The sequence below is a fragment of the Diabrotica virgifera genome, chromosome 4, assembly GCF_917563875.1.
Source record: "Diabrotica virgifera virgifera chromosome 4, PGI_DIABVI_V3a".
NCBI classification, from domain to species: Eukaryota; Metazoa; Arthropoda; class Insecta; order Coleoptera; family Chrysomelidae; genus Diabrotica; species Diabrotica virgifera.
This window is the reverse complement of record NC_065446.1, coordinates 38,450,258-38,463,355: the sequence shown is the minus strand read 5'-3', so window position 1 is coordinate 38,463,355 and position 13,098 is coordinate 38,450,258. Positions and strand designations below refer to the sequence as shown.

At 33.7% G+C, this 13,098-nt stretch overlaps 1 protein-coding gene across 1 annotated transcript in view; it reads right to left on the bottom strand.

Moving 5' to 3' along the window:
- Window positions 1–533: 533 nt before the first annotated feature.
- The window catches only part of LOC114324941 (very-long-chain (3R)-3-hydroxyacyl-CoA dehydratase hpo-8), a 113,837-nt gene continuing 101,272 nt past the window's right edge, over window positions 534–13,098 (bottom strand). The window contains exons 3-4 of the mRNA XM_028272862.2: window positions 8,021–8,199; window positions 534–785 (exon numbers count right to left, since the gene is read on the bottom strand). Of these exons, the coding sequence (XP_028128663.1) occupies window positions 715–785; window positions 8,021–8,199 (250 nt within the window). The 3' untranslated portion in view covers window positions 534–714. The remainder of the gene's footprint in view (window positions 786–8,020; window positions 8,200–13,098) is intronic.

Sequence of the window (13,098 nt, the reverse complement as noted above, 5' to 3'; positions counted from 1 at the left end):
TTAGGGCAACATATGACTCCCACACGTGGTAAGTGGGTTAATTAATTAGGTCATTGTGTTATAAGAGGTTGTTATACTAACCATATATGTACATTATAACTAAACTAATAGTTGCCTGTCACCTCTTATAACACAATGACCTAATTAATTAACCCACTTACCACGTGTGGGAGTCATATGTTGCCCTAAAGCCACATCCATAGGAATTTTATCCATCCATTCCAGGAAGAAATTCTTCCTTGTGGATAGTTATATCAATATTACTATAGCAAATTATGCAAAAATACAAAGATTGCACTGGGCAGGTACCCTTATAAGAATGAATAATGATAAAACATCTAGTATAACGCTTAGAGGAACTATGGTGGGACGTCCTCTAAGAGATACTAAAGAAATATTGAGGGTGGACAACTGGAGGAGAACAGCCAGGGACAGAGATCACTTGGAGGCGGATGCTGGGGGAGGCAAGACCATTAGGCTTTAACGCCATAGGAGAAAGGGGCAAATTTTAAAACTTAAAAAAAAGTCTCGTAGATTTGTTCATGTTTATTCAATAATTAATTCACCTAGTCATATAACATCACGGTTCATTGAGGATACAAAAATGTTACTGTATTCAACCTCTTAAGAATAGAGACAGTTTAAATAAATTAAGTAAAAATCATAAAAGTTAACAAAAATAGATCATCGATAGTGAGAACATTTAGAACAGCCTTACTCTTTTTTCTTTCCTCCTAGTACTTTCTTTCTTTGAGCGAACATGTGTCCGTAAAGTTGTGGAAAGACTGAAATAAAACAAATAAATGAAACGTTATAGTGTCATTTTAGTTTATACATAGTAGTGTTTTGAAGTCTGAATCGTTTTTTTAAACGCGGTGTCTAGGTACACGCTAACTTGTACGCAAATCAAAAAGTTAGATACACGCGAACGAAAAGTCATCAAGCCAGTGACGTCATTATTTAGTGTGCGCTGTGACTGTATTTTTGGTACACGCTAATTTTCCGATTGTTTGGTATGTTTAGTGTTTGTTTGATAGACAAATATTTGTGGTTAAGGGAAGGGAAGCAGAACTATTGAGATGTCTCAAACTTAATTGTAACAAATCAATGTGTATAATTATTATTATACATTAAAATATCTAATTATTATTGTCAAAGCTCATAAAATTATTTTTTAATTCGTTTTCGTTTTAATCCAATAACGGTTTGATCGCGACCTTTAGGTTTTCCGTTTATTTTAATTTTGGGCGGTAATACTATTTCACTTTTCACTAAAACTATCAAAGAATTAAATAATTGCCACACTCCATAATAAATTTAAAAAAAACACTAAACAAAAAAATAAGAAAACTATTTTATGAGGTCGCAAAATACTCGATTAGTAAACGATATGTACTGGCAAAATAATTAATTTTTTTCATTTTAAGTACAATTCTCTCTTAAGCCGGGAAGATGTTCTTGCGAAGGGGTTGTAGCTCAATAATGTAAATGCGCGTATTTTAAGAGTCTATTCTTGGAATTTATACGCTATACGAATTATATCCGCTATACGATATATTTTAATTTTTCTCTTAAGTTGAATCAATTAAAGGGTTGGTTGGAGGTTAAGGGGATGAGCTCAAAAATCGAAACTATATGACTTCGAAAGCTCATAAATGGCTCGTAATTCTGCCGCAAAGATCGTTTCAATATCTTTATTTTTAAGTGGTGAGGGGGCCGAGTCAACAAAAAATATTAAATTCCTGCAAAGTGTAACGAGCTCAAAATTTTTATTCTGCAGGATATGAAAGCTCGTAATTTAGCGCTATTTTTTTTTAATTTCTGCAAGGTGGGGGCCAGCTCAACAGGGGTATATCTAACCTCACTCTGACACTCACTGTACTTAGCATAGCATAGGTACACAAGGCACAAGTTAGCGTGTACCAAAAATATTGATGACGTTTGGCCCGCGTGTATCCAACTTTTTGATTTGCGTACAAGTTAGCGTGTACGCAAATAAAAAAGTTAGGTTCACGCGAATTAAACTTCATCAAGGCAGTGACGTCATTATTTAGCGTGCGCAGTGACTGTATATTTGGTACACGTTATTTTGATATGAAGTGTTTGTTTGATAGAAAAATATTTGTTATTAAGGGAAGGGAAGCAGAACTATTCAGATGTTTCAAACTTAATTGTAATAAAATCAATGTATGTATATAATATAAAAGTATATATTCAGGTTAGCAAAATAAATATGTATTTAGTTGACATGACATGTACAAAATATTGTTAAAATATTTTTTCTACGTAAGTTAATAATTATTGTGAAAGCTTTAGGATGCTTTAGGTCTTCCTTTTATTTTAATTTTGGACGGTAATACTATTTCACTTATAACTAAAAGAAAATATATAATAATTTATAGTCTCTTATCTTTTTCATAGTGTTTTAAAATGTTACAACTCATTAAAAGAACTAAATAATTGTCCACACTCCATAGTTAATTTAAAAACAAACACTAAACAAATAAAAAATAAGAAATCTCTTTACTAATAATAATAATTAATATTAAAGTGTAAACACAACGCGATTAGACAAATTCTAACACTCTGACACTCGCGGTATATATTTACCACAGCGGCACACGCGGCTCAAGTTAGCGTGTATGCAAAAAATCAGTAACAGTGCACGCTAAATAGTGACGTCACTGACTTGATGACGTTTCGCGTGTACCTAACTTTTTTATTTGCGTACAGGTTAGCGTGTACCTAGAAACAGCGTTTTTAAAAGACTAGTATGCTCTGACGGTTGCTGCACGAGAATGCAAATTTATTCTAAAATAACGTAATTGCCCCGAACTATAAAAACAATTAACCTTTAACTTGTGAACTCCAACAGAAGCAAGCAAGCATTAATAAACTAACATTCTTCGAAATGTGATACTATCGCATGCAAATCGAATTCACAAGGCAAATGTTTTTAAAATGTAAATCAATACCTAAAACCGCTCGACAGGGTTAAATGTTGAACAATTGCATTATGTTGCTCATATAACGAGGAACGATAAGTACTAAGTACCACATTATTCTGGTGGAAAGACTATGTCAATCAAAAGGAAACAGAGGGCAGTGTAGACAACAAATTTCGTGACTGAATGACTAAAAGACTGGTAAATTATCATCAGAGTAAACACTTCTACAATATAGATATGGGGAATGAACCATGGTGCCGAAAATGTGAAATTGGGAAATAAATAGTTATATATAACCTTCGTTAATGTAAAATATGACGGACATTCACGAATAAAACAAGTATTAAGCCAGAAAAAATCTTTTAAACTCTTTGTGGGCAGTTTGCTGCCTTTTATGTCTCACCTGGTTCAAACAAAAGCAAAAAATTCATCTAAGCATTGCTTAGAGCCGTTATAAATAAACTTAAACGGCACAGAACGATCTTTAACGTCCAATGAGGATATGCTAGTAGGTACAGGTCTAAAAGATCTTGCTACTTGTTCTAGATAATACATAATAATAAGGTTAACTCCTCTTATCATTCTTATTGTAAAGCATATTATCCGTAGATCTACGAAGGCGGTCCCATAAGTACTTAGCCTCACCGTCCGATGGCACCACTATCGCAAGAGAAATTTACTATCGTGTAGTAAATTTTCGTACACGGCTATTGTCAAAATTTCAGTGGAATCGGACTGGTAGTTTTGATTTGACAAAATTTTAAGAAAAATGGTAAATGAGCAATATTATACTAAAATCACAATAAAGATGCACTAGAAATAAACAAACCAAGACACGTTGAATGTTACGAGGAGCACTTCCGAATCATGATTTACGATGTATAAACTTTGTAAATTATGATTTGGGAATGCTCCTCGTAACATTCAATGCGTTTTGGTTTGTTTATTTCTAGCGCATCTTTATCGTGATTGCAGTATAGGTGATTCGATTCTTGTCTTTGGAAAGGAAATCGTGTACAGACATCAAAGAGTGCTTTAACTAGTTTCAACGTCGTCGCACGTCGGTTTGTAATGAGCCACGCCCATATGGCCCGAAAATAGCTACCACGGAGGATAACGTGGCAAAAACCATGATCTATACTTTGTTTCACGTTAAGAATAGAACGTTACACTTATGGAGATCAGGGTTGCCAAACCTCTAGGGCACGGGTGACTACTCGACTACCGATATACTACACTGGGGTGCAAAATTAACCGGACACTTTAAAAATAGGTCATTTTTGAAGTCTCGGATTTCCTAAACCTGTTGTCCGAATTAAGTGATTTTTTCAATATATTATAGCCTTATTCTTTAGCAATATAGCTGTAATAGTATTGTTGCTACACAGTTAAATTTTCATTGTATACCGGGTGTGCCAACCAAACTGTGTTATTTTCTCAAAGTTCGCATCACCCTGTGGAATATTCTAGCATTTATAAAATACTAAAATTAAAATCAAACTATAGCCTCATGTTTTCTCAACATTTTGTTTTTTGATTCATTAGCTTACACTAAACCATAAAAAAGTTAGGTACTTTAACAACTAGCCATGTTTTTCATCAAAACTTTAAGGGGTCATTAAAAGTATGGCAAACTTAAGGGGGGCAATTCTGCATAAAAAAATAATGACAGTTTGCTTAATAAACGGTATGTCGGCAAATGCTTCGTTTCCGAGATAGGGGGCGTTCAAATTTTTCTTACAAACTGACGATTTATTTATTGCTTTAAAACCGGTTGAGATATGCAAATGAAGTTTGGTGGGTTTTAAGACGTAGTTATTGCTCATTTTTTGACATACAATAAAGAATTTAATATTCGCCATTGGCGCGCATACGGGTAATATGACGTCTCATATTACCCGTATGCGCGCCAATGGTGAATATTTAATTCTTACTTGTATGTTAAAAAATGTACTTAAAACCCACCAAATTTCATTTGCATATCTCAACCGGTTTTAAAGCAATAAATAAATCGTCAGTTTGTAAGAAAAATTTCCAACACCCTCTATCTCAGAAACTAAGCATTTGCGGACATATGTTTATAAAGCAAACTGTCATTATTTTTTCATGTAGAATTACCCCTTGAAGTTTGCCATACTTATTTAAAAGCACCCTGTATTAATGAGAAATATGGCTAATTGTTAAAGTACCTAATTTATTTATGGCCCAACATAAGCGAATGAATCAAAAAGCAGAATGTAGAGAAAACATGAGGCTATAGTTGGGTTTTAATTTGAGTATTTTGTAAATGCTAGAATATTCCACAGGGTGATGCGAAGTTTGAGAAAAAAAACATAGTTTCATTGGTACACCCGGTATACAATGAAAATTTACCTGTTTAGCAACAAAATTATTACAGCGACATTGCTAAAGAATAAGGCTATAACATATTAAAAAATCACTTTAATCAGACAACAGGTTTAGGAAATTCGAGACATCAAAAATGACCCATTTTTAAGGTGTCCGGTTAATTTTGCACCCCAGTGTATAATAATAGTCTCCCGTTTTATACCGCTCACGTGGCTTTCGGAGTATAGCATGGTAGTCTGCTATATCTAAGGCCTACGGTATACAAGGAAGGTAACAGGGCCAGTGCTACGCTTCAACCGCCTATTATTACCCCTGGTTTTACCCAAGGTACTCATTTTATTCAGGCTGAGTCGACCTGGGGCCTATAAACATTTTAAAAATGTCTAGTTGTTCTTTCCGGCGGTAGGATTTGAACTCCGGACCACCGGCACGCGAGCCAAGCACACTACCACTTAGCTACGCCGGCCCTGACTGGCGATATACGATTCATTCTAATTAGTACGGCGTGGCATCGGCGCGCTTCTATAGCCCATAAGAAATACATTGGCCTATCTAAGCTACGTTCCGTTCTTAACGTGAAACGCTGTATAGTATTGGCAGATGGCCAATTGAAAGTGTTCGAGATAGCTGACACAGTAGGCATCTCAAAAGACCGCGTCCACATCCTGAATGAAATTTTGGGAATGAGAAAGCTACCGGCGCGATGAGTGTCGCATTTGCTCTCTCTGGGCAACAAGCACAACCATGAGACCATTTGAGAGCAGTGTTTGATGCGGTTTAAGCGCAATCCGAATGAGTTTCTGGGTCGTTTCGTGCCGTCGAGGAAACATGGTCTATTTGTATACACCTAAGACCAAGGAATGGTCGAAACAGTGGGTTTCACCCAGCGGACGTCCTATCGGTCGGAAATGTGATGGCCATCACCGTTTTCTTGGATTCACAAAGTGTTATCCACATCTACTTCCTGGAAAAGGGCAAAACGGTCACAGATCTCTACTAAGCTGAATTATTGAACCGAACTGCAGAAAAATGGCTCCATTTGGCGAAAAATGTGCTCTTCCGCTTCCGCATGACAACACACCGGCTCACACCTCCGCCGTCGACACGGCCAAATTGGTCGAATCGGGCTGCGAAATGTTGCCTTATCCCCCATATTCTCCAGATTTAGCCCCGTGCAAATTCTTCGTGTTTCCAAACTTGAAAAAGTCACCCGCCGGGTAGAAATTTGAGTCGAGCTAAAAGGAGACTATGTTGAGAAATAAATCGTCACTGTTTGAAAATTTTCGTTTTTCTTTTGTAGACTAAGTACTTATAGGGCTGCCCTCGTATATATTTTGGAAGCCTCATTTGGTACCTTGAAGTTTTTATTATATTTGAAGCCTTCTAGGTAATTCAAAAATAATTATTCAAAAAAATGCAACTACCAGAATGTATTTTTTTCCAAACTGTGTTTTTTTCTCAAAGTTCGCATCACCCTGTGGAATATTCTAGCATTTATAAAATACTGAAATTAAAACCCAACTATAGACTCAGGTTTTCTTAACATTCTGTTTTTTGATTTATTCGTCTATGTTGGATAATAAAAAAGTTAGGTACTTTAACAACTAGACATGTTCTTCATCAATACACGGTGTTTCTAAATAAGTGCGACAAACTTTCACAGGGGCAATTCTGCATGAAAAAATAATGACAGTTGGCTTTATAAATATATGTCCGCAAATGTTTCGTTTCCGAGATACGGGATGTTGAATTTTTGCTTACAAACTGACGATTTATTTTATTGCTTTAAAACCGGTTAAGATATGCCAATGAAATTTGGTGGGTTTTAAGACGTAGTTATTGCAAATTTTTTGACATACAATTAAGAATTTAATATTCACCATTAGCGCGCATACGTGTAATATGACCGATCATATTACCCTTATGACCAATCATATTATTCTTAATTTTATATCAAAAACTCCGCTATAACTATCTCTTAAAACCCACCAAATTTAATTTGCATATCTCAACTGGTTTTAAAGCAATAAATAAATCGTCAGTTTGTAAGAAAAAATTCAACATCCCGTATCTCGGAAACAAAACATTTGCGGACATATATTTATAAAGCCAACTGTCATTATTTTTTCATGCAGAATTGCCCCTGTGAAAGTTTGTCGCACTTATTTAGAAACACCGTGTATTGATGAAGAACATGTCTAGTTGTTAAAGTACCTAACTTTTTTATTATCCAACATAAATGAATTAATGAAAAAACAGAATGTTAAGAAAACCTGAGTCTATAGTTGGGTTTTAATTTCAGTATTTTTTAAATGCTACAATATTCCACAGGGTGATGCGAACTTTGAGAAAAAAACACAGTTTGATTGGTACACCCGGTATACAATTAAAATTTACCTGTTTAGCAACAATATTATTACAGTGGTATTGTTAAAGAATTAAGCTATAACATGTTTAAAAAATCACTTAAATTGGCCAACAGGTTTAGGAAATATGAGACATCAAAAATCACCAAATTTTTAAGTGGGCCGATTTCTATGCACGTAAGTTTATATTATAATAGTCTTAGTTCACATTTTTTTTTCACTAGATTTCTTGTGATATCTAATATGTCATTTCGTAGAAAAATTTAGTTTATTTCATGAAATGCGAGATAAAAACTTTTGACAAATACCGATTTATTTTCAAGCAAGAAAAAAATGTAAATTATCGGGTATACTTACATGGAATGTACATCAACATTATAAAAACGAGTACGTGTTGATAATTGAATATAAAATTATATTTATGTGGCATGGTAACGGAATACAAACTATTTTCCCCAACTTCCTTTTGAGCCCAAAATAAACATAGTAATTCTCCTGTGATTCCTATGGGGTACAACACGACGAACAAGGAGTACCTAAAAAAGAAAATAATGTATACATTTTGTATTGTACACAAGTTGCAAACATTGATTAAGTAAAATACATTGAATGTCAGGGTCTCAAAAAAAGTGGTACACTACACTCAAAGAACGAAATAGTTGGCAGTGAATTGTTGCATGAAATATTATAGCCAGGGAGGTAGTGTCAAATTTGACCGGAGCATTTTAGCATGGCTGCTTTCTTTTTATTTAATTAGGTATTCCAAAGCTTATTAACAAATGATGTGTCAGCTGGCCCAAAAATGGGGATTTTAGACAAGAAATGGTAAAATATGAAACTTGATGGAAAAGCGCTACAACTTATGTCAAATATTTATCTACGTGACTTACAACTCTTAATAGCCTTGCTGACTTCTCTCCTAGCTTTCACTCAGGCAATTCGGGTTCAAATCCTGGCGTTGAATTTTTTTTTGTTTTTAAAATTGACATTTTATTTTGAAAAATAATTATTTTTATAATACCACGTTTGTATTATGTATACGAGACAATATAAAAAAATCTGTATGTCTTTTATAGAATTATGCATATAACTTATGAAATAGAACTATGCATTTGATCATAAATATTATGATTGACCTTAATAAGCAAAGTTGTTGTAAATGAACCCCTGAAGCTTCCTGAGTTAGTACGACCAATCTAAGTGAAAAAGGGGGTTGCCCTCCCCACTCCCTTCCGACATTTTTTTTTATTTTTTGGACAAACTGTTTTTTCTTAATGTAATATGATGTAGAACCAAAAGATACATACAACCCTAATTTTTCACTTTTCTATCACCAACCCCCATTTTTTAATAGCAATCTAAATATTTCCCTGTTCTCTATAATAGGTATATAAAAATGGATGTTTGTCTGTATGAGGAGCGAGTTAAATTAATACTAAATAGCTTTGTCATGAAATATATCCAGTGGTTACAGCCAATTCCTTCCAAACGGAATATATCCAATAGAAAATAGCTATCGAAAGTGTGCAAATCAATCAAAACACAATAAATCCACTGAATAACGCCCTTATTATAAAAATAATTATTTTTCAAAATAAAATGTCAATTTTAAAAACAAAATAAAATTTCAACGCCAGGATTTGAACCCGGATTGCCTGAGTGAAAGCTAGGAGAGAAGTCAGCAAGGCTATTAAGAATTGCAAGTAACGTAGATAAATATTTGACATAAGTTGTAGCGTTTTCCATCAAGTTTCATATTTTACCTTTTCTTGTCTAAAATCCCCGGTTTTGGGCCAGCTGACACATCATTTGTTAATAAGCTTTGGAATACCTTAACTAAATAAAAAGAAAGCAGCCATGTTAAAATGCTCCAGTCAAATTTGACACTACCTCCCTGGCTATTACTTATTGCTTACTAAAATAATAGTATAATTATAAAATTATAGAATTATACACGTAAAGTTATAGTATAATTTTACACGCCACTGAAATTACTCCTATTTCTCCTCAAATTCCGTAATGCTGGGGCCACAGTAAACCTCTAATGCCGTTAATTAACGCATTATTTGCCATCTCTGTAATGCAAATAATGCGTTAATTAACGTCATTAGACGTTACTGTGGCCTCAGCATAATAATCCACGAACTCCGAAATGAATCACTGACAACTATTTCGTTCTCTGACTATAGGCGGTACTGTAGACTAGCGCGCAGCTTCATATTGTTTTCTGTATTTTTAAAATTATAATATTTTTAAAATTGAAATAGTATTTTTTAAATTGAAATAATATTTTTAAAATTGAAATATTTTTTAAAATTGAATAAAATAATTTTATTATTTATTTATTATATTTTTAATAATTAACTCTGCGGCACTTTTAACTGACATTTGATCTGTCCAAAAACCACATAATATAAAATACAGTTCTGACGGGTACTCGCAGCATAGACATATTAACGATAGACCAGGCTAGGGATATGCCACTCAATGCATCGGGGTGTAACGGCAATATCAAGTACGGTGGTCTAGCTATCTTTGTCTGTCGTACGAGTGTGAGCGTATCTACCAAGAGATGGGACTAATGGAACGACACAGACACAGAGGCAGCGGCCATCATATGCTAGAGAGAGAAAGCTAGGCGCCGGTAGAGAGAGATAGATAGACCACCGACCCGAACTGCTCCGCTTTACGCTATTTTTCGGACCTTGCCTAATCTATGTGTTATTATATCTATGACTCACAGTCCTTCAAATCTAACATTTTGCAAATATTAGATTAATTCCGCATCGTTTGTGTAATAATTCTTATATCAATAATGGAAAACACTGCCATTTTGTCAGAATAAAAACAAAACATAAACTAAACTTGTTTTAAATTTTTGTTTCACAATGTGAAACATTACATTATTTAAAATGTTTGAAACTTACGAAAAAAATTTGCAACCTCGCACAAACGCTGTCATTATTCAATGCAAATGCCATATTAAAGACAGCAAAATAACAATTAGCAAATTTGATTATTTTAGTGAATATACGATTATTTCATTATTCGCGGTGTGCAAGTACTTGGAGGGGATACGAGAAACGATCGTGCGCGAATAGCGGAGAAATCTTGCAACTTTGCAAATTGACGTATACAGGGTGTTTCATTAATAATTGTCCATATAGTAACTGGAGAAGCCTTAGCACAAAATACGAAGATTTAACCTAAAACATTTAAATAAAATGTGGTTCCTTACTGAGTTACAGGGTGTTTTATCTAAAAATTTAAAAATTATTTTTGCTCAGCATTTTAAAACTATTCAAAGTATCCTTTTCATACTTGGCAGAAAGTATGACTACTAGACACCCTACTAAATTATGATAAACAAACGTTTCTAGCTACCACCAGAGGCGCACGACAGGGGATGGTGAATGGTTGACCCTTCTCAAATTCTACGCCACTGGATGAATTACTATTTTAGTGCCATTTTTAAATTCTCCAATACTTCCTACGTAAATAATATATTCTTCATTGGTAACGATTAAGTCATTAGTTTTTGAGATATTAGAAGTTAAATATAAAACGGCACAGTTATTTTGATTAATTTATGATATGATTCATATGATTAAAATTTAAAAATTATTTGTACCCAGTACTTTAAAACTACTTGGCGTATCCTTATCATACTTGGCAGAAAGTGTAGGTACTGTAGATCCTACTAAATTAAGATAAATAAACGTTTCTAGCTACTACCAGATGCGTACGACAGGGGATAGTGGCTGGTCGACCCTTCCCAAATTCTACGCCACTGACGAAATTGCTATTTTAGTGTAATTTTTTGATTTTGCAATACTTTTTATGTAAATAGTATACTGTTCATTCGTAACGATAAAATGATTAGTTTTCGAGATATTTGAAATTAAAAATGAAGCGACACAAAACACTGATCAAAATAACCGTGTCATTTCATTTTTAACTTCAAAGATCTCGAAAACTAATGACTTTATCGTTACAAATGAAGAGCATATTATTTTCATAGAAAGCACTGGAGAATCCAAAAATTGAACTAAAATAGCAATTTCGCCAGTGGCGTAGAATTTGGAAAGGGTCAACCATTCACTTTCCCCCGTCGTACGCCTCTAGTAATAACCAGAAACGTTTGTTTAACATAATTTAATAGTTTGTACAGTACCTATACTTCCTGCCAAGTATGAAAAGGATACGTCGAATAGTTTTAAAATTCTGAGCAAAAATAGTTTTTAAATTTTTAGATAAAACACCCTGTAACTCAGTAAGGAACCACATTTTATTTAAGTGTTTTAGGTTAAATCTTCATACTTTATGCTAAGGTTTCTCCAGTTACTATATGGACAATTATTAATGAAACACCCTGTATTTCATACCTACTGTCATTGAAGAAGAAAAATGATATGTTGCTCCATAATATTGATATGATAAGCGATTATTATATAAAAGTAAATTAAAAGAATTGTATTTTGCTTGCAGTACTGCATTTTAATAATTAATTTTATTTACTACATACAATTGAAGCGTTTATTTGAAAAACAATACATGTCCATTTTTGTCAAATTCGACTTTATGTATTCTTCTCATAGAATAGTAGTTTCTTTATCCATCTGACACATTCAGTTGTGTAAAAATCTGTTGTCCGGAGTAAACTACAGAGAACTTTTGAATAGTAGGTATAAGAAAAACAACAGATGTCTGGGAAGTTTTTCTTGATTTGCGAAAATTTTAATTTTTGGACAAGTTTTGTTTTTTAAATAAACGCTTCAATTGTTTACCTTTTAATAACATAACCTAAATCTTACTTTTTCTTCTTATAATTTTTTTGGGCTATGGCCTTGACAATTATCCAGCAACCAGGACTAATATAATTGGCCAATATAATTAAAAGTGCGGAAAATGTTGCTCAGCTGCTATGTAACCAGGTGTCGCTTTTCCGAACTTGCACGATCCCAATAATCAAGAATTACAATTAAATGTCTGACTAATTGGTTCAGCCAAGGCTATCAAATTCACAAAAAAATATTCTAACAAAAATTATGAAATATTCCGCAATATGATATAAATAAAAGGTTAGTAGAAATATACACTTAGTTTTGTTTTATAATTAAATGAAATGATATTTCCATCTATTTCACGTTCTTGACGATTTTTCGTTTTACTATAGAGAAAAATAAGTACAACGTCACTATTAAAGCTTCGCTTCAAAAAACAGAATTATCTTTTATTATAGATTATATATCATCAGTCCATCTATACGCCAGTCAATGGGAGCAAAGATAGGATATTACCTCCGAATTCTATCCTACTGCATGAATTTTAATGAAATTTTGGAAATAGCCTAGTTTTGGGCCTAGCCTTTACTTATCTCCTAATTCAAAGTTTACCCTATGCCGATGTGTGCTTTTATCTTGGGGGTAGTTCCC